Here is a 19,216-nt window from a genome sequence, read left to right on the forward strand (position 1 = left end):
TATTTCCTCTGTAGAAGCTGCTTCTCTTTATGGAAAGAGATTTGCTTCTAAATGACAAAATAACTTGTACATTATAGGAAAAATTGGGGTAGAAACACTTAATTGTAAGGTTATCCAACCACCTTATTCACTTACCAATGCAAAACACATGCAGAAAAGAGAATATTGGCAAGCCTAATGCTTGTGCAGACACAAAACTCATTATAGTAATAAATCAGAGTCTGAAATTCTAAAATACACTTTTGGGCTGAAAGAAAAAAAAAAGTGGAGAAAACAGGCATCAGCTATTGAAATTTACTGCTTTCTTGTCCCTCATGGCAGTCAAATTCAATTCTCTGAAAGTGTGAAAAAAAAAAAACTATGAGGAACCTATGAATTTATAGCACTTCATGTGGAAATGAGCATAACATGAGATGGAATTCTTATGAACCCACCCAGCACAGTTTATTCTCTACAACCAGCTCCCACCAGCACCAGTCAAAATAATCCGCACCTCAAAATCATCCCTCCCGCCCCAGTCCTTGGTGCATTCCTGTTCAATGGTTATATCACAGCTTTTTAAACAAGCAGCATCCAAAAGCTGAGCTGGTCTTTGTCATATTAGTGGCTGAAAATTCCATGTTGTATCACTTGCTTCTTCTGAACAGCAGCTGTGAAAGCTGTCACTGTATTTTCTAAATTTAAACCGCTTCTGCCTACGTGAACCTTTGAACTTGGTTAAATTCAGAAATAATACCAATCCCAAATCATTCAGGTCCATTGAAAAATGCGAAGTATTGAGCTATAAACCTTCAGATAGAACACTATGCAGTTGAAGTGGGCCTACACTGCCTCTGCTGTTAGTTTTATCTGCACATGTTGGAAAAAGCTCTTCCAGTTGTCCTTGACCCCTTTCACCAGGTTGAATTCTAAGGAGGCCTCAGCTTTCCTAGTTGCCTCCCTACACCCTCTGACAACAGCCTGATATTCTCCCCAAGTGGCCAGCCCCTTCTTCCATGATCTAGAAACTCTCCTCTTCCACTTGAGCTTACCCAGCAGTTCCCTGTTTAACCACACAGGTCTCCTGGCTCCCTTCCTTGACTTCCTATGTGTCAGGATGCTCTGATCTTGTGCCCGGTAGAAACAGTCCCTCAACACTAACCAACTGTCTTGGGCCCCTTTACCTTCGAGCAGCCTTGCCCATGGGATTTCCCCTAGCAATTGCCTGAAAAGGCCAAAGTTTGCCTTGTGAAATCCAGGCTCAGATCAGCTACCAGCGACTAACCGACCACTTTGCAATAGCTCCTGCCAGACCTGGCTGAAAGAGCAAGAGCTGAATGGAACCGCAGGTTTGAGAGACTGAAACACTCTGTGGGTGCAGGTCAATTTATTCAACGTTTCTGATAAAAGAGATGCTTGAGTAGTCATTCACATAATGTATTAATTCTAGCAGAAGTATGGAAAATAAAATAAAAAGGAAAGCAGCGGCCTATGTTTTTAAAACTCACTTATCCTTCCGTGAGGTTCATCCCCTGAAGGATTTTTACAAGCACCAATTTTCAAACATGTTTGACTGATTGTTTAATGAAAAGTGACTTAAAAATTATTTAATAATAACAGGAAACTTTTGCATCCCATCCACCTCCTACTCACCTTGTCAACGTGTGGGTGCCAGTATTCATCGTGTGTTGTCTTGGCTCCCGTGTTGTTTATTCTCGAGAAGAAGGTTGGCTTTGTCAGGTACAGGGAGGCAGCGCTGATCCCGAAGGCCTGAGCAATCCTTTGTTGAATCCGCTGTCTCACATCACTGCGAAGAACAAGAAACAGTGACACATCTCTCCTGCTGCTTCTGCATTCTCCTTATTGCTTTCTCAGAGCAAAGCTTCTTCCTCAGCTAATAAATCATGGGGAACATGTACCTGCACTTTCTTATTTTGCCTTAAATAAAGGAGATCAACCACATCAGGAAGAGTGACTTGGGTTGGGGTTTGTTGTTTTGGCTTTTTTTAATTCTCAGAATGTCAACAAAAATAAATGATGAAGTAACTAGAAGTCCAAGGAACATACAACTTAAGAGAAAGGATGTTCACTAGATTGTAAAGTAGACAGCTTAATGTATCAGCAGCAGCATGAAGGACTGAGTAAAAGAACTGAAAGTGCCACAGCAAAATTTCTCTAAGTTACAAGCAAAAAATGCACCGTCAGGAGTCCCTGCAAAGTGTGATTCACGTGCTGCAACAGCGAAAAGCCCCAAAGGCAGCAGGAGCAGACAAAGCAACGCTCTTCGACAGCCAGAAAGGTTTAACAGAAATCATGTGTGCTGAATGAATAAAGGAAGAAAGCACATTACCAGCTCTCCCTCTGCTCATTCTGTGTTTCTACCTTAAATAAGTTGTAAGACTTTTAGAATAAATCTTTGATGGTGCTATTTTCTGCTGAAGCGGCAACCCTTAAACCAAGCATCCCAATTTAAAGGTCTCTTCTGGATAGAGATGCATCTGTTATGTGAAACGAGAGGAATTGCTGTAATATGCCTGGCAGATGGTGGTTAAAGCATCAACCTAGAAACCATAATTGATTCTGAAGCAACATAATTTTGACACAGGCAGTTTAGAAACCAGCCTCCTGGCTCAGAATGCCTACTCAGATTTGTTATTTTTGCAGTCAGGAATACTTAGATATGAATTATATTTAGTTATTTCTCTCAAGAGTGTATTTTTAAACTGACCCTCACAGGTAAGTGAAAGTAATGAAGATAAATGCTCCCAAGAATAGTATAAAAATCATTCATTGATGAACAAGGTGAATGCCCTGGTGACAGACGATACAAAGAAGGTAGAGTTACTGAATGCCTTCTTTGTCTGTGTCTACTCTGCCAGAGGCTGTCCTGAGGAGCCCCGTACCGCTGAGGCCCCAGAGGAGGGCAGGACAATGGAGGAGTTTGCCTGGGTTGATGAGGACTGGGTTAGGGAGCAATTAGGCAATCTGGACATCCCTAAATCCAGGGGTCCGGATGGGATGCACCCGCGGGTGCTGAGGGAGCTGGCTGAGGTCATTGCTGGACCGCTCTCCATCATTTTTGCCAAGTCATGGGAAACGGGAGAGGTGCCTGAGGACTGGAGGAAAGCAAATGTCACTCCAGTCTTCAGAAAGGGCAAGAAGGAGGACCCGGGGAACTCTAGACCGGTCAGCCTCACCTCCATCCCTGGGAAACTGATAGAACGACTTCTCCTTGGTGCCATCTCAAGGCATATCAAGTATAAGAGGGTCATTAGGGGCAGTCAGCATGGCTTCACCAAGGGGAAGTCGTGCTTGACCAACCTCATTGACTTTGATGAGGACACAACAAGATGGATGGATGATGGCAGAGCGGTGGACGTGGTCTACCTTGACTTGAGTAAGGCATTTGACACAGTCTCCGACAGCATCCTCACAGCTAAACTGAGGGAGTGCGGTCTGGATGAGCGGGTAGGGAGGTGGACTGCGAACTGGCTGAAGGGAAGAAGCCAGAGAGTCGTGGTCAATGAGACAGAGTCCAGTTGGAGGCCTGTATCTAGTGCAGTGCCTCAGGGGTCAGTACTGGGGCCTATATTATTCAATATATTCATCAATGATTTGGACGAGGGAATAGAGTGCACTATCAGCAAGTTTGCTGATGACACCAAGCTGGGAGGAGTGGCTGACACTGGAAGCTGTGCTGCCATCCAGAGACCTGGACAGCCTGGAGAGTTGGGCAGGGAAAAATGTAATGAAATATAACAAGGGCAAGTGTAGAGTCTAGGCAACAGTATCTAAAATAGTTTTCAAATAGAAATAAGCTTTAAGTGGTTCATATTTTAAGATAAATTCCTATACTAACAGAACTAATAAACCTATTTGGCTACTTAATGCTACTTCCACCACTAGAGGGAGGTCATATTCCTTCACAAAGGCAAGAAAAAGACAAAAAGAGTTAAAAAGCTCAAGCCAGGTACATTTTAAATTATGAGAAAGCCAGTGAAATGCATAACTAAAGATTTATTGTGTCTAGTCAAAGAGTGATTGTTTCTAAACTTTAGCCACACACCTTCACAGACACATGGAACTCGTTACGTTTGTTGTCTTCGTTAAGTACATGAGCAGGTCTACAGGAAAGCTAAAAGGATTAGATGCCAAAGCTATTACATTATAGCTTTATTTCATATTCTGGCTGTTTAAGGGAAAGCATCCTCTGCTTCTCTAGCCAGAACATGAGTAATTTGAAGTTCTTCCACTTCCCACTTTACTATTCCTTATGTTTTGCTGGGCTTCACCCAAAAAACCCCAAGTTCCTAATATAATAATAGCATAGGATTGTCTTCATCATCTAACACAAGAGCTCTTGGATAACACACGAAATGGGAGTTAATGCTAAAGGATTTTACACCCCAGCTATAATGTTCTGGCCAATAACCACACAGCTCGGATGAATCCGCTTTCCTCGCCCGCAGGTCTGCAGAGCGTCGGCCCCTTGGGCAGAACGGGAATCGTGTGGTGCTGCCGTCATTCTGATTGCATTTACGCCACCCGTAAGATCCTGACACTGGTAATGCAGCTGAGTTCAAAGCAGCAGATCCTACCAGGTAGTCACCAACAGGTCCTTTTACTTATATTCCTCAGAGCATCTTAATTCTCACAGACAGTATTATTCTGAGCTGCAAATTCAATAGTGTGCCCGAATCCAAAGGACAATTGTGTGTCTGTCCAAAGGACAATCCCAACCTGTGCTTTACAAGAAAACCAAAGTTATGTTTTGTGCTTCATTGAGTAGTTATTGAAAATCTTTACCGATACAATGCAAAATCCTCTTCTGTGAAGATGTCTTGAATTTTGTCCCCAAAGTACCTGAAAAATTAAACAACAGTCTCAAAGAGGAGTTGCCGAATCAGACTGTGCTTTACCAACAGTCAATAAATGACAACACAATACAAAGGAATCCTACAAATGCTTTTAGGCACGATGTTCCCAAAGCATTGCTCAAAGATTACAAGTTAAAAGAGTAAAGGATCAAGATGCAGCAACAGGTAATGGAATGCCCTGGGCATGAAAAGAGCACATGAAATAAGCACATGGATTCAAATTTTTAAGAGTTAAGACTACTTGATTTCTTCCACCACTGACAAACTAGGCTGTAATTATAAAAAACAAACAAACAAAACCCCCACATTATTTACTGGTGCAAGAAGAACTCTTAAAATAAAAGGTAACGCCAGCTTTCAAAGAGCCCAGTTCGACAAAGGACCCATTTTCATGCCACAAAAGCTTTTTAACTGGTTGTGGAAACCGTGGTGAATCCGTCCAGCTTGTGCAGTTTGTCACCACCAACCACACGGTCTGAGCAATCTGAAGAGGCGACGAGCACCGAAGTGCAGGACAATGAGCGGCAGCAACGCCCCGTCCCGTGTTACCTGTACAGATTGACAAAATGCTTCCCCAGCGACAGAGCTCCCGAGTGCAAGTCCAGAATTGATGCCTGGGAAAGGAAACAAAAATAGTAGGAAAAAAGAGCATGAAAAGGTTTTATCATTATTAACTATGACCTTTAATAGCTGTCCCAAGTCAGATCTCACTTTCCACAGCCTCCCAAAGAAAAATATTAGTTTCTAGCAATTGGGTTCACAATCCTAATGCTTCATTTATAACTACAAGCCCCTCTCAGTTTGCTGTGTAGGTGCACAAAAGATGAAGGTATATGAATAAAGCACAAGGCTGCTGTTCCCGGGATTCAGATCTGACGTACAGAATTGCCAGAATCTTCCTCCACAGGTTGGGCTAAGACACTGTGTTCCTGGATCCCTTCTTGAAGATGTTTCCCTTCCACACTAAGATAACAACAGTTTCCAATATTTGTGAAACGCTCAAGTAGCAGCACTAATATTTATCTTGACCAACATTTGTTATTAAAACTTCTCCTTCCCCACAAGTTCCTGTATGCTTCTCATATTTAATACGGCCATAAAAGTCTGTTTAAAAGAACAATTCTAAGGCTTACTAGAGCCAAACTTTCTTTTCCCCAATTTCTAAACCGCTGTAAAAGAAAACCGAAGAGTAAAAAGTTTTCACATATGAAAATGCAATCCATTTCTTCATCTGATTCAAACCAAAGACTTCTGCCCAGCTCCAGACCAACCTGAAAAGATTAGTACTCACATTTGCCAAGATAAAGAGCTACCTCTCAGGACTCTAAATTATTTCTCTAAATTGAATAGAGTATGCTTTTGTACGTCTCTTGTTGCCCACAAAATACATGTTTGTTTTGCATCAGTTAAACGATATTTAAAAATTTGTCTGCTTAATAGCAGCCTTTTTTTTTAATACTAGAAACATCAAGGAGCAACAGTTAATTAACGTGACCAGCACCAAAATAATGACATCTTTGATATTCAATACCCAGGCAAGAGCACGCAGCTTGCAACCTGGCATTTCTTGATGCGCCACATACCATTCACATTATTCTAGCAAAATCCAGACAACAATAAAACCACTAGGTGAGCTGCCTGGAAAGAATGATAACTTCCATCTTACCAGCAAGAAGAATTTCTGGGCATGGTTGGAACAGAGCTGTTTGAACCACTTTGTACCTTTACTCAAACACAGCAGCAGCAAATCCTGAGCGCACAGATGTGACCCAGCTGCAGCGCCAGGCTGGCAACCCAGCCTCACCTTCCCCCCAGCCCAGAGCACCTTCCTCCCTCCTCCTCTCCATCACGGCGGAGGACGACACGCGGGACAAGCTCTTGGCAAAAGAAAACTGCTGCAGCCTCAGCTGCTCTGAGCTTCAGGGCTGAAGGCGGGGAACTCCACTACGGTCTCCTTTTAGAAAGGAGAGGAACAACCATCTTTCAGTAAACCTGCCTAAATCGATCCCTGAACAGAGCTTCACAAATAGATAAAGTAACAAGCTATTCAAGGGGACACAGCATGAGCTTTTCCCAGAATCGTTTTGGTTGGAAGAGACACTCAGGATCACTGAGCCCAACCACTGAGCACTGCCCCATGTCCCTGAGAACCTCATGTCCGTCTGTCCAACCCTCCAGGGATGGTGACTCCAGCACTGCCATGGGCAGCCTGTTCCAATGCCCCACAGCCCTTTGGGGAAGAAATTGTTCCCCCGATCCAACCTCAACCTCCCCTGGTGCAACTTGAGGCCATTTGCTCTCATGCTATCAGGCCTCTTTCAGACCTCTCCTTCCCACAGAAGTTCTCCAAAAGCTTCAGAGGACTTATGGAAACAAATAATCTCACTCTCATGGAAAAACAGCTCTCAGAATAAGGTTTACTCAAGCTTCAGAAGCAAATTATTTTCATTTATCAGTTTCTGGTTCTGTATAATAACCCAAGCTACAGCTAAAAGTAAAACTGCTCCCGTGTAGCTTCAAAAATGCTTGTGATCATGCTAAAATAGATTATAAGGAGAAGTAGCAGGACACATCTGAAAAGATAGATTTAATTTAAAAACCAATTGTCTTTCAAATGCTTTCAACATGCTTTCCAAACGTACACATTTCTTCTCACTCTTCCAGCACCTGATGATGATATTTGGGAAGATGCAAAATGACCAAATGAATCAATAAAAGCCACCCCCAAAGGACTGTAGGTATTCAGAGCTGAAAAGATAGCTACAATATAAAGCCTAGAAAAGCCAGATGAAGACTGAAAAGGAAAGAATATTCTTCAGGGTTGTTCCAGACAGAGGAAAACAACTGAACGCCAAACATAGACGGGGACTTGATTACATACGAGCACAGAGCTATTTGTTTAACAACCACCTTGGAAACAAACTGAAACATTTATTTTGGCCTCTGCCCTTTCAGAACATTAAACATTTTCGGCATGGTTTCCTACGCTGAGAAGAAAACCTTGTGGAAGCCTGTGCAACATCGCTGCCCCGCGGCCAGCGCTGATCGCAGCCTGGGACTCTGCAGTGTTCCCTGATAGAGAGGGCAGGGACACTGCAAACACACACCTATCGCTGACAGCCTGTTTCACAGAATGACCCCAATACTGTGGTTTATAGAACTTGTATAGAGAGGAAATCGAGCTTCCTTTAAAGAAAAAAAAGGGACCAATCTACATTCTTTGGGATCATCAGTATTGTTAGTCCCAAGTTCTCCACCCTCTCACTGCTAAATGGATTCAAAAAGCACATAAATAACCACCGATGTTCAGCGTATGCCAAAAGGATCCATTTCCTGTCTTGCAAAGCACAACAGGCCCTGCCTTCCATCCTTGCTAAGAGGAATTTCCAACCTTTAAAATATACATTCACTTCAACAATTCCACCTTCTTCCTCTGCCTCTTACAAAGTTCTAAGCATTACTTCTACAGAAAGCAAGCAGACACACCACCCAAGAGAGAAAAAAGACAAAAAACTTACTTCTACTTGCCCACAGAGCAGCTGACAGTGAAGAGAAGCTGCTAAATTAACGTATAGCATGATTCGGTTATAAAAGACGCACCCAACATTAACCAGCTGACATGGTAAATGCTTTCTAACCACCTGCAAAATGAGAGGCTACTTTTCAAGTTTTAGATCCTTCTGCATGACAAGAGTGAGACAGACTCAGTAACACATTGTTTAGGAGCAGAGTGTTTCGCTTATATTTGACTAGTAATTAATAGATTTATTGTAAGTAAGAAACTAATCAATTATAACTAACTTCATACTAATCTTATCATTTTGCAATTATTTCTTAGTACATTGTATGTTAAAATTTTCAAAAAATTGTAACAAATATGCAATAATTGTGTGAATATAAGCAATGCAAGAGCATCCAGTCGTTAGAGCGCTATGGAGGATGATCCCCAGTGCTGATAAAATAAAGAATGCTGCTTAACAGCAGAATTGATTTTACTGTTAAGTTTATTTCTTTGTTTCACTGGAGTCGAGTCCAGATAATCAGAGCAACACACGGCTCTAAGTAAATGGAGGACACACAGCCAACAATGTCTTTCACCCCTCACAAGTACATGTTCCTAAGTGCCATCAGGAGGCTAATTATGAAGAAATAAAACCATGCAGCCTGCAGTAGAGGTCTAAGATGGGACAAGTGTTATCTGCTCTCTAGAAGATGCAGCGCTGACAGCGTTTGGAAGACTTCAGAATTTAGCTGGGAGGGCTGAAAGCAGAACACGGAGGGATGCGATCTGCAGAACCACTGTTCTATACGCAGGTCCGTGAGCCCGTATCAGAAACCCTTGTTTGGCATCACAGCTACACAGATGGATCAATCCTCCCAGTGATTAAGGAATCTAATCCCCTGCAAAAGGAGCTCTGGGTGGCTGCTCCCACCAGTTTTGCCAGAACCAGACACCGCTGGCCGGCCACATCAAGGCGTTTCTTCTCTGCGGCTTCTAAATACATGTCAATAGATCCAACAGCAAAGAGTCGTTTCATTTACACTGGAGACATGACGGCAGTCACAAAGACATGAATGAATGAGCCGTGACTAAAGTGGTAACGCAAGGGTAGCATGCAAGAAAATATTAGGTATGGAAGAAAGAGAAAGGTCTTTATCTTTAGAAAGAAGAAAAAGCCCAAGCTGAGGCAAACATCGAGAGAACTAATGCAGCTCACACTCTGAACAAGGGAAGGAACCGAGGACAAAGCTATTTCACAGCTACAGAGCCGGAGAGGTACAAGGGAAAGCAGCACCCTGGTGGCAAAGATGCTGTTCAAAGTTAGACTAGAACACTGCAGTGGCCTCTCCCATGTGCATAAATACAAATAAATCTAGCAAAAATTACAAAGAGAGATAAGAAAGCAAGCTCAGCATGACCACTGGGGCATGACTCCTGGGACACTTCAATAATTCAGGTGTTTGCCAGGACTTTCTCAACAAAAATAAGATGGAAAGGAAACAAGTTATGCTATGCTTCAGCCCTCCAAGGAAGCAGAAAGGGCAGCAAACGAACAGAGGAGAGAACTGACAGTCACAAACTGCACGTTTAGGTGTTTAAATTATACCCAGACGCACACACAAATCCACTTCTGTGAACTGAAAATAAGGAGTTTGACATACAGGAAAGAGAAGTTGCTTAAAAAGGGGTCAAGAGGGAATCAGAGAGAGCGAGAATGCAGTCTGCACCCCAGCAGAAATCTGAATAAGTTGTATTTGGAATAGTGGAGAGATCAAAGTGGCTAAAGCAAGAATTAAACAGAATGAAACAGAAACAAGGAATTGAGAATTTTAAGGTAAAAAAAAAAAAAGTCTTGGAACAACAGACATAAATGGACAGAATTATCCAAACATTCTAAAGCCCAAGAAATTTAAAGCAACAAGGCAAATCTAATCCAACAGGCTTGAGAGGCATATGGGCAAAGTAGCTAGATGGAGGAAGACTTGAAGCATTTTGTATGCTGTGAAGGTAAGAGATGTGAAAAGCCAATAAAAAGGCTCAAATGAAGACAGACAGTTTCATCTCCACATCACCACACATCCCACCAGTATTTAATGATTGCTGGAGTCAAGCTAGCACTGCTGGGATGAGATTCACCCCACAAGCACGCACATTGAAAAAGAAAGAGGAAAACGGCACAACAGGAGAAAAAGCGGCATTAAAGAGACCGTAATTAAAGACTTTTCCTAAACATGATCTCCCAGAAACACTGGCCAGCACTTGGTTCTAGCATCTTTCAGTGTTCGTCCACTATTCTGGAAGAGACCTCAATGCAATACCACTCAACTTCCTTCTTGGACCTTTCCCTAAGGAGTTACAGCAATGCAATAACTTTCTGACATTCACAGATTATAAGAAATGTGAGACAGGTTGGATCAGAGCCCAGACCTCTCAGTGGACATCAGATTTCTTAACAGACTTGTTTTACTGCCACGATAGAATCTTCTTCCCCCACCCCGTTTCCCTCCCCTTCAAAAAACCACTCACAGTGACGCTTCCAAAATGACGTAGATGCTGAATTGATATTTGTCTGACACTCTGGCTTGATGTCCAAGTGACCCCTGGGCTGCCCTGGGCATTGGGCAGCGAGTTCACCTCCCTTCGTGTCTCTTCCAAGGTGTCTCTGCCTCAGTTTCCCCAGTTTCCTGACCCCCAGCTGCACATTAACTTTCTGTGGTCCAAATCCATGAAGCTGCCTGTTATACACTGCCCTTCTAATCCCTCTGTGGAAGCCTAATGGCAAATTAGATGTAGGTCCTGAAAAAACAGGATACGAACCCCACTTGGCAGCACTAATGACAAGAGTTAAGTTGTAGGTCCCAACAGGCAAAGTGGAAAATCATGCAGCCACAGAACTGCAAAAAATCCAAGGGATCCTGACAGAACAGATGAGAGAGTGTTAAATCTTTTAAATATATTGTTACAAATAGGCAGCACTGTTTAAGTTTCTCAGGTTACGGTTTTTTGCAGGTCTTCCTCAGCAATCACAGGGACAATGAAGCCTTATTTTTTTCATTGAAACCTTTCTCCTTTTCTACTAATATGTGCCCTAATTCAGCAGAGGCCTAAAGAAGTGGATGTGTTTACAAATACTCAAGAAACAGTTTCTGTTCATATACGAAAACATCCTGAGAATGAAGATGAGGAGGAAGAAATTGAAATCAACACGGTTGTTAAAGCAAAGTGGTTTTGTTTTCATTTTTAAAGAACATTATTCAAAGGTCTACTTAAGATATTACATGGTATTTTTCATCACTACACAAAGCAAATCTTTACGTGATGCTGTAAACCACTGTGACTTAGTTTCAGAAGTCAAACTTGTGCAGTTCTGCTGTAGTAACTGTTTCCAGCTGGAGAAGACAAATCAGTTCAAGAGAGGCGCTAGAATTAACTATAAACTGAATAACAGAAAGTGTCAACTGTATTGCAGAAGCCACAAATTACACTGCTAGCAGAAGTATTAATGGGAGATAAAATAACTGTCCAAACAAATTTTCTTCCAAGTTTGAATGAAAGGAAAAAATTCTCCATCTCCTTTCCAGAAGTCCCAAAAATGCATTTATAATCTTGCCTTGGCAGTAAAAGAACGTAAAAAGTAACAGAACACTGCTCACCCCTCCATCAGATCCTCCCAAGGACAGTCCCCTCTCTGCTATTCTGCAGGCAAAACAACAATTTCAGATGAGAACTGAAGTCTGATACTCAATCCTTAAATGTCATTACTTGCAACATGTAACTCTTCAGTATTATCTGATGCATCAAATAACCTCGTTAAGAGAAGCTGCCATTTATTTGAAACAAATCTTGCAGCCTGTCATGAAAAAGTATCTACATTATAGAACACTTTTGAATTTACGGCCTCCTTCCATAATTCCCCAGAAGACCCCCAAAACCCATCGCCTTTCAAATACATTCTGACCAAGTAAGATTAAACATAAAAACCCCACAGATGTTGATTCTTCGGGGCAGTACAAATAAACCTGTACAATGCAGAAACGCTGCATCAAGATCAGCAGCTCGGCTGAATTTGAAATCGGTGGCCGGCCCGAGAAGGGAGCCAAGCCCTTCCACCAGCTGCCCATCCCCTGGAGCATCAGTGATACTCCCCACTTGCATGATTATCAAGTGCAAATCACACTCAAAGAGGCTGATAACTTTTCTAACTGCACTATTTGACAATGTCCTCTATTATTTGATTAAAACTCAGCACTTCGTGTTCATAGAGGACTATAGGGTCAGCACCAGCTCAATTACCCAGAAACAGACTCAGGTGAAAAGAGGTTTATGTTTTGTTTGTTTTATAGAGGCCAAATGGAACAGAAGGATTTAATTAATTTTCCTTTTTTTTCCTCTACAACTCTCATGCCCCACAGAGCCAGGCAGAACATGAAAGTGAACTGCCTCCACTAGAGCAAAACCACTAAATGGCTTTGGAAAAAAGGTTTTAGCTAGTTTAACCCAGCCTCCTTCAGCTAATGAGCTTTGTGCTGCACCTTAAACACCCGCACAGTGTCACTAAATCAAGTGCCCAAAGGTCAAAGAGCTAAAAGAAAAGTTACCTACGGATCCTTTCAGCTTCTTCCCTTGTGATCACCGCATCGGTCACACCTCTGCCACACTTTCTGGGAGTGCACCCTGGAACACAGAGAGGAAGAGAAATAAGGAAAGGTCACCTTTCCAAAAGGTTCAAAACAGATCTGTAATATTTTTCTGCTCCCCCTTCAGATTCACACCATTTAGAAGGGATAACAGCAATCTCACATTGTTTCAGATCACTCAAACTACAATGCTGTTCCATTTCCATTCTGATGTGTTTGGCTCCGCTGGCAGAGAGAAGACAAATCAGCCAATGTCACCATCGCTCCTGCAGATTCAACTCATCTAAGTCACATCACTCACACTGCTACGGCTGCTTGGTGCAATTCCCCTGAGTTCTAGACATTCCTTCCTTGCTTGGGAGAAGAAAAGCCCCTTGTTCAACACATTTAAATTGAAGTCAAAGGCACCCACAGCAGCTGACTATTCCAACACAGATCCAAGTCAGGAAACCAACTGGATTACAACCCAGATAATTCATTGCATTTACTGACGACCCAGTACCAATTCACTGAAGCCGGCTCAAGATTTAGCCTCCTGGAGGCAAACAGTAAGTTATTTGAAAATTATCTAGGAAAGCAGCAGTCTCAAATATGCTAGAGATTACATTCTTGAGCATCCATTTATCAGTGCCAGCACAGAGCCCAGCACTGCAACAAGGAGCCAGAACCACTGCTCCCCAGCTCACTTATCTCCTTGTGCCCCTGTGAGCTAAAGAAATGGGCAGAATCAAAACACCCCATTCAGCAGAGGTTGTAGTGCCTTGGTATAATAAAAAGCACCCAAAGAAAGTTTAAAACTCTGGCAAAAACCCAAAGGTGCTTTGCATATGAAAGAACATCACTTTGCAATACAGTACCAGCCCCAAAGGTACAGAATTCAAACCAACAATAACCCACATGGGGTTTATAGGTGGAAAATTCTTACTTACAAATTTGGGAGTGGAGAGAGGTGGAGCTTCTGTGCCATGTTTCGGGCACATTGTAAATATCCCCTCTGCAACTAGAAAAGCTATGTGCAGTTTTTGTGGAAATTCTTGCATTTTTCAATCTCAGTTCCAGGAACCAACAATGTGCAAGTTAAACACCGCAGATCGTGCAATAAAAACACAAGCACTGGAAATGCCACGTTCCTTTGGAGAACATCACCATGCAGTTCTGCAAAGCAACAAGTAGTAGCCAGCAAACCACAAGTTTTCTTGTCTGCCCTAACAAAGACACACGCATTTTATGCTGCTGTGCCGTAAAGCTCCATCATACATTCAGCAGCGGCAGATTAACTTCGGTTACTTCTGAATGCCAGACTGAAGAGCGGCTCAGAAGCCAATTGACAGGGATGAGACATCTCTGCCTCCAGGCTCGCAAACACTCACCCAAAGAGTCGGACAGATGGCTGAGGCAGTAACAGCTTCCAGCACCCAATTTTAAACTCAGACACATGCAAAACACACCAACCCAGCCAAAGAGCAACTAATTTGAGTTCCCAAACTGAGAAAAAATAACTTACCAGACATTTAGTTAGTAACCATAAGATCCACTCAAAGACTTTCAGAATAATCATCAATCACAAATCACATAACATATACTCCACACTGTACTGAGCATTCTGTTGGGTATAAAGATGCCAGGAATCTTATGAAGCATAAGTTTGGATGTTGGCAGTACACTTTTTTATACTGTCGTTACAAAACAAGATTAAAAAAGGCTGAGGCAACAGGCTGATAGAAAAATGAGTTTGGGAGAAAGCAGAACACAGAAAAACATGAAGCTCTCCCTAGCTAACAGAGACAAGAGGAATGACTTCTGCCATTGAAAAGGTCTCTTCAAAGCTTGAAAGGCAAAGGAAATTGTCTTAGAGATGAGGGAAAGCTGATGTTCAAGGACAGAAGTGATGGGGAAGAGTAAATTCAAAGGAGAATTTCAATACTCCAGGACAAACCTGTCTAAATAGAGTTTTCTTTGTACGACACTCTGCAAAAAGGACATTAACCAAGATTTCTGATTTCAGAAAAGATTTGTGCTCTCTATTTCTAGCTGCAAACTAGAGCACAGGTACCACCCTTTTGGAAAGGCTGGGACCAGATTCTGCAAAGCTACAGGGTTACCTAGGACAACTGTTCCATGTCCAGGGTCTCTGACACAACTGGCAGAGGCAGCACTGGAGTCAGGACATGTCCTGAAGGCAACAGCAGAAGCTTTTCCAAAGTGGGAAGAAAACCAAGAAAGAGACAGCCCAATACCATCAGTAAGGCACAAACACTGGATGAAAACTAAAGAAAAAAACAGAAGACTCTGTTTGTTTGCAAACAATTTTAACACTAAGAAACGTGTTGTCTTTGTCTACGAGACCACAGCGCACAGGAGCACTGAAGTGTAAAAGCACACTTGGAGAACCTACACACAGGAGAAATTTAGTTTAGTATCACCAGGTACTCAGTAGCTTCCACAAATTTCTGCCTACTAGACACAAACCCATTCACTTATCAGATAAGGCACTTGGCTTTGGATCCAAGAGTTGTATTTTTCCAATCAAGGTAAAAGAGGAACATACCAAAACACCACTACTCCCTGTGGCCCCTGGATGGAACATGGGGTCCAAGTGCCTAAAGTGCAGCTCTGTCTTCTACTTAGAGTGGTACTTGGCCAAGAACCACGTGCTGCCAGGATCGGGATGATTCTCAAGAGATAAAAGCCCCACCATGATGCTCCCCTAATGCGATCCATCCCAAAGCAGGACAAGGCAAAGATTTATCAGATGCCATCCCCACAACCACACCAGCAGTGTGGCTGCTGGACCTTTTCCCCGGCTGCTCACAGGCTTCTCTGCTTTCCACATCCACTGACCCAGTCTCTGGAAAGCATCTTGAAGCTGTCTCCTGGGCAGCGATCACGGATGCTTTGTACACTGACATAACATGTCAACACACAGAAGAGACTACACAGGAGTTTTAAGTAGTGCACCATGTCTCAAGACAGCAGAAATAGCCAAGATCTGGCCGCAGGGTCTGAGCGCTCACATCTTCTGCAAATGCAATAAGTTAAGTGCTTGGCCTCTGAAAAATAACGCATTTGATTTCTGGACGAAGCATGTTTATTGGCAGGTAGTGCTGTTGAAATAAAACCACTGCTCTGTGACAGCAGCTACCGTATCACTTGAAGCAAACTAGAAGCTGAGTGGCACTAGTTCGGTTTGAAGCAGGCACAGGTGCATAAATAAAAAGCTCATCTTAGCTGTGGAAACTCCACAGCTGAGCATCAGGCACCAAGTGCTGATAGGAATGTGCCTCCTTCTGACACAGAGCCAGCCGCTGCGGAGATTGAGCCAGAGTAAAGACAGAATGAAATGCTACTGAGTGATAGGAAGCTATTTCCAACAAAGCAACTCAAGTTCCGGCACTGAATCCAGTTTGGCAGAGAACCATAATCCACATTTACTGCCTCCCTAAGCCATCAGTAACAGCCAGGCTGAGCAAGGAGCCGGCTTTGCCAGGCCAGCAAGGCTCAGCAGCTCTGCACCACCCTCTGGCGGCACTGAGCAGGAGATGGGAGTTGAGAAACAAGAGCAAAGTTTATGATCCAAGCACAGCTGCAATTAACCACTTAACAAAACAGATGCGCACACATTTCTAATACCACTGACCTCTTTCTGAAAGCATAGTACAGGGGGACACGTGAAAACACCTGCTAAAAACCAAAATCAATCACATAAGCAGCAGCAAGTAAACACCTAATTAGAAAGCTGGAACACAGAGTTTTTGCTTGTAGTAACTATGAAAAGTTAAAAAAGAACATGTGTCTTTATGTGCCCAGCCTGAGGAAGCTTCCTTGCTGGTAGCTTCCTGACAGCAGCTTTCTTTGCCTCAATAACATTTGGGATGAATCCCCCAAAACCGTATCAAGATGCTACAATAGCTGCACTGTGGAAAAACCATCTGACCACAGACCACACAAACTTCTGGTTTCTGTTCAAAGCCTTTCAACCAACAGCACCAGGACCAGCCACCTGAAGAGGACAGGGGAAGTCACCTCCACATCCAGGCTGCAGCTGGACAAATGTTTTCTACCAGAACTGGCACTGCAAGAAATTTAGATGTCATACAACAGCCCAGGTAGGAAGGTACCTCAAAAGATCACCTGGTCCAGCCTTTCATGGGAAAGGAAGCCTGGATAAGATCATCTAACACCCTGTCCAACCACATCTTTAAATCCTCCAGTCACAGAGGCTCTGCTACATCCCCAGGGGACCTGTTCCAGTGATTCTTTCTGTTCCAGACTGTTCTCTCTGTAAAAAACTTCTTTCCTACATCAAGATGAAACCTTGCCCAGTGCAACTTGTACCCATTGCCCCTCACCTTCTCCATGTGGCTCCTTGTGAAGAAAGGGCCTCTATCTACTTGGTAGCTGCCCTTTAATACTGGAATAATGTGGCATCATCCCCTCAAGCCTTCCCTTCTCCAGGGAACAAAGACCCAACTCCTTCAGTCTTCATCATAAGGCAGGTTCTCCAGCCTTTTGGTCATCGTCTTTCTTCCTCAGCTCCAAGCAGCTTCCTCCAGCCCCCACACTGCCTCCAGCTTTGTATCAGCAAGTCTTTTGTCAGACACATAATGAAGCTGATAAGAAAACAGATTTAACTAAAAACAAATTTAAAAAAAACTTTTTGATGCAATACAGCTAGACATACAGGTAGGCTGACAAAAGGCAAGAGCAGAGCTGCTCTCCGGCAGCAGTACCAGCTCAAAACATTCATCAAGACACACTTTGCAAATCTGAAAGAGAACACCAGCACAGCTCATCTATGCAAACTGCAAGTGTGACTCTCACCGTTCTTCATCAGAGAAGGTGAAAAGCTTCCTTTGCTCAAGAAGATCCAACATCAACACCGCAAATAAATAATGCCAGGGGAAACAAATACCAATTTGACAGAAAACAGGCTCAGCTGGAAGGCAAAGACAGAGGAGAAGAGCTTTGCAGGCAGCATTAAAAGCTGTCAGCACACGCACATCTCAAAAGTGGCAGTTCAGAAACTAGCATTTGTGCCTTTACCACATGCCAGCAGCACAGACGATATCCTAAATCAGTTCCATTCCTTACTCTGAATGGTACTTACCAGTAACTAACTAACCCACAACCCTATTACAAGAATCAGAGTATGAAAAGACACTAGAAATAGATTTAGCAAAAGGTTTATTTCTCACGGCCTAACCAAAGCAGTTTCATAAGAGAATTATGTAGGAACGACAGCAAAACCTCTCAGGTGCAACTACTTCTGCACTGGCCCAAGGGGCATGAATGTTTGAGCATTTAAACAATACACACAGTGACCAGGTGTTTGCTGGAAAAACAGGAGTTACATAGTGCATGTTTCATTAAACAGAGCAGTCAGCTGTTGGGATCCTCCGAAAACTGCTTCACCCCACTTTGGACAACCCTCCCCAAATACCTTCGAATCTCTTGTGGCTGTCGTAGTCCTCAGAGCAGGGGACCTCGATGAACGTGTCCCGCAGGTTGTCACCATGACGGGCCAGCACCTCCGTCACCCCGTCCTCGTTCTGCAGGCAGCTCCAGCTCAGGAAACCCCCAGCAACGGCCACGGAGACGAGGAACGCGGCCCTGAGCCACCTCCATGGCCAGTCCTGCCGGGCTCTGCTCTTCTTGGCACTGCGGAGGGAACAGTCACAGTCACACACAAGCACCAGCGGTGAGGAGCCGGTACCCCAGCTGACCCCCCTTTTGCACATCCACATGCATAGAGAAAAGCTGCTAAATTAACACACACTTTGACTCAGTTATAAAAGCCATATCCCTCATGAAACAATTGACATGGTAAATGCCTTCTGACTACCTGCAAAATGAGGGGATCTTCTTCAAGTTTTAGACTCTTCTACACGACAAGAGCGAGACAGACTCAGTAACACATTGTTTGGAAGCGGAGTGCTTCGCTTATAATGAACTAATAATTAATAGATGAATTGTAAGTAAGAAGCTAAACAATTATAACTAACATCACCAATTATTTCTTAGTACAGACGTATGTAAAAAATTTTCAAAAATTGTAATGCATATGTAATAATTATGGGAATAGAAGCAACGCAGGAGCACCCAGCGCTTACGGAGGATGATCCCCAGCGCTGATAAAATAAAGAACGCGCTGAACAGTAACTTGACTCTGCTGTTCAGTTTATTTCTCCGTTTCTCCTCCCCGCCCGGAGGTTTCAGCCGCT

The 19,216-nt window shown here is 43.2% G+C and overlaps 1 protein-coding gene across 2 annotated transcripts in view; it reads right to left on the reverse strand.

The window, feature by feature from the left end:
• Positions 1-19,216, reverse strand: part of OGFOD3 (2-oxoglutarate and iron dependent oxygenase domain containing 3) — a 38,677-nt gene that overhangs the window by 19,251 nt on the left and 210 nt on the right. For both annotated transcript variants that reach the window (XM_082067375.1, XM_082067374.1), the window contains exons 2-7: positions 18,436-18,653; positions 12,957-13,032; positions 12,012-12,054; positions 5,406-5,470; positions 4,786-4,842; positions 1,633-1,786 (exon numbers count right to left, since the gene is read on the reverse strand). In XM_082067375.1, the coding sequence (XP_081923501.1) occupies positions 1,633-1,786; positions 4,786-4,842; positions 5,406-5,470; positions 12,012-12,054; positions 12,957-13,032; positions 18,436-18,653 (613 nt within the window). The remainder of the gene's footprint in view (positions 1-1,632; positions 1,787-4,785; positions 4,843-5,405; positions 5,471-12,011; positions 12,055-12,956; positions 13,033-18,435; positions 18,654-19,216) is intronic.

The sequence above is a fragment of the Streptopelia decaocto genome (assembly GCF_964273445.1).
Source record: "Streptopelia decaocto genome assembly, chromosome: 16".
NCBI lineage: Eukaryota > Metazoa > Chordata > Aves > Columbiformes > Columbidae > Streptopelia > Streptopelia decaocto.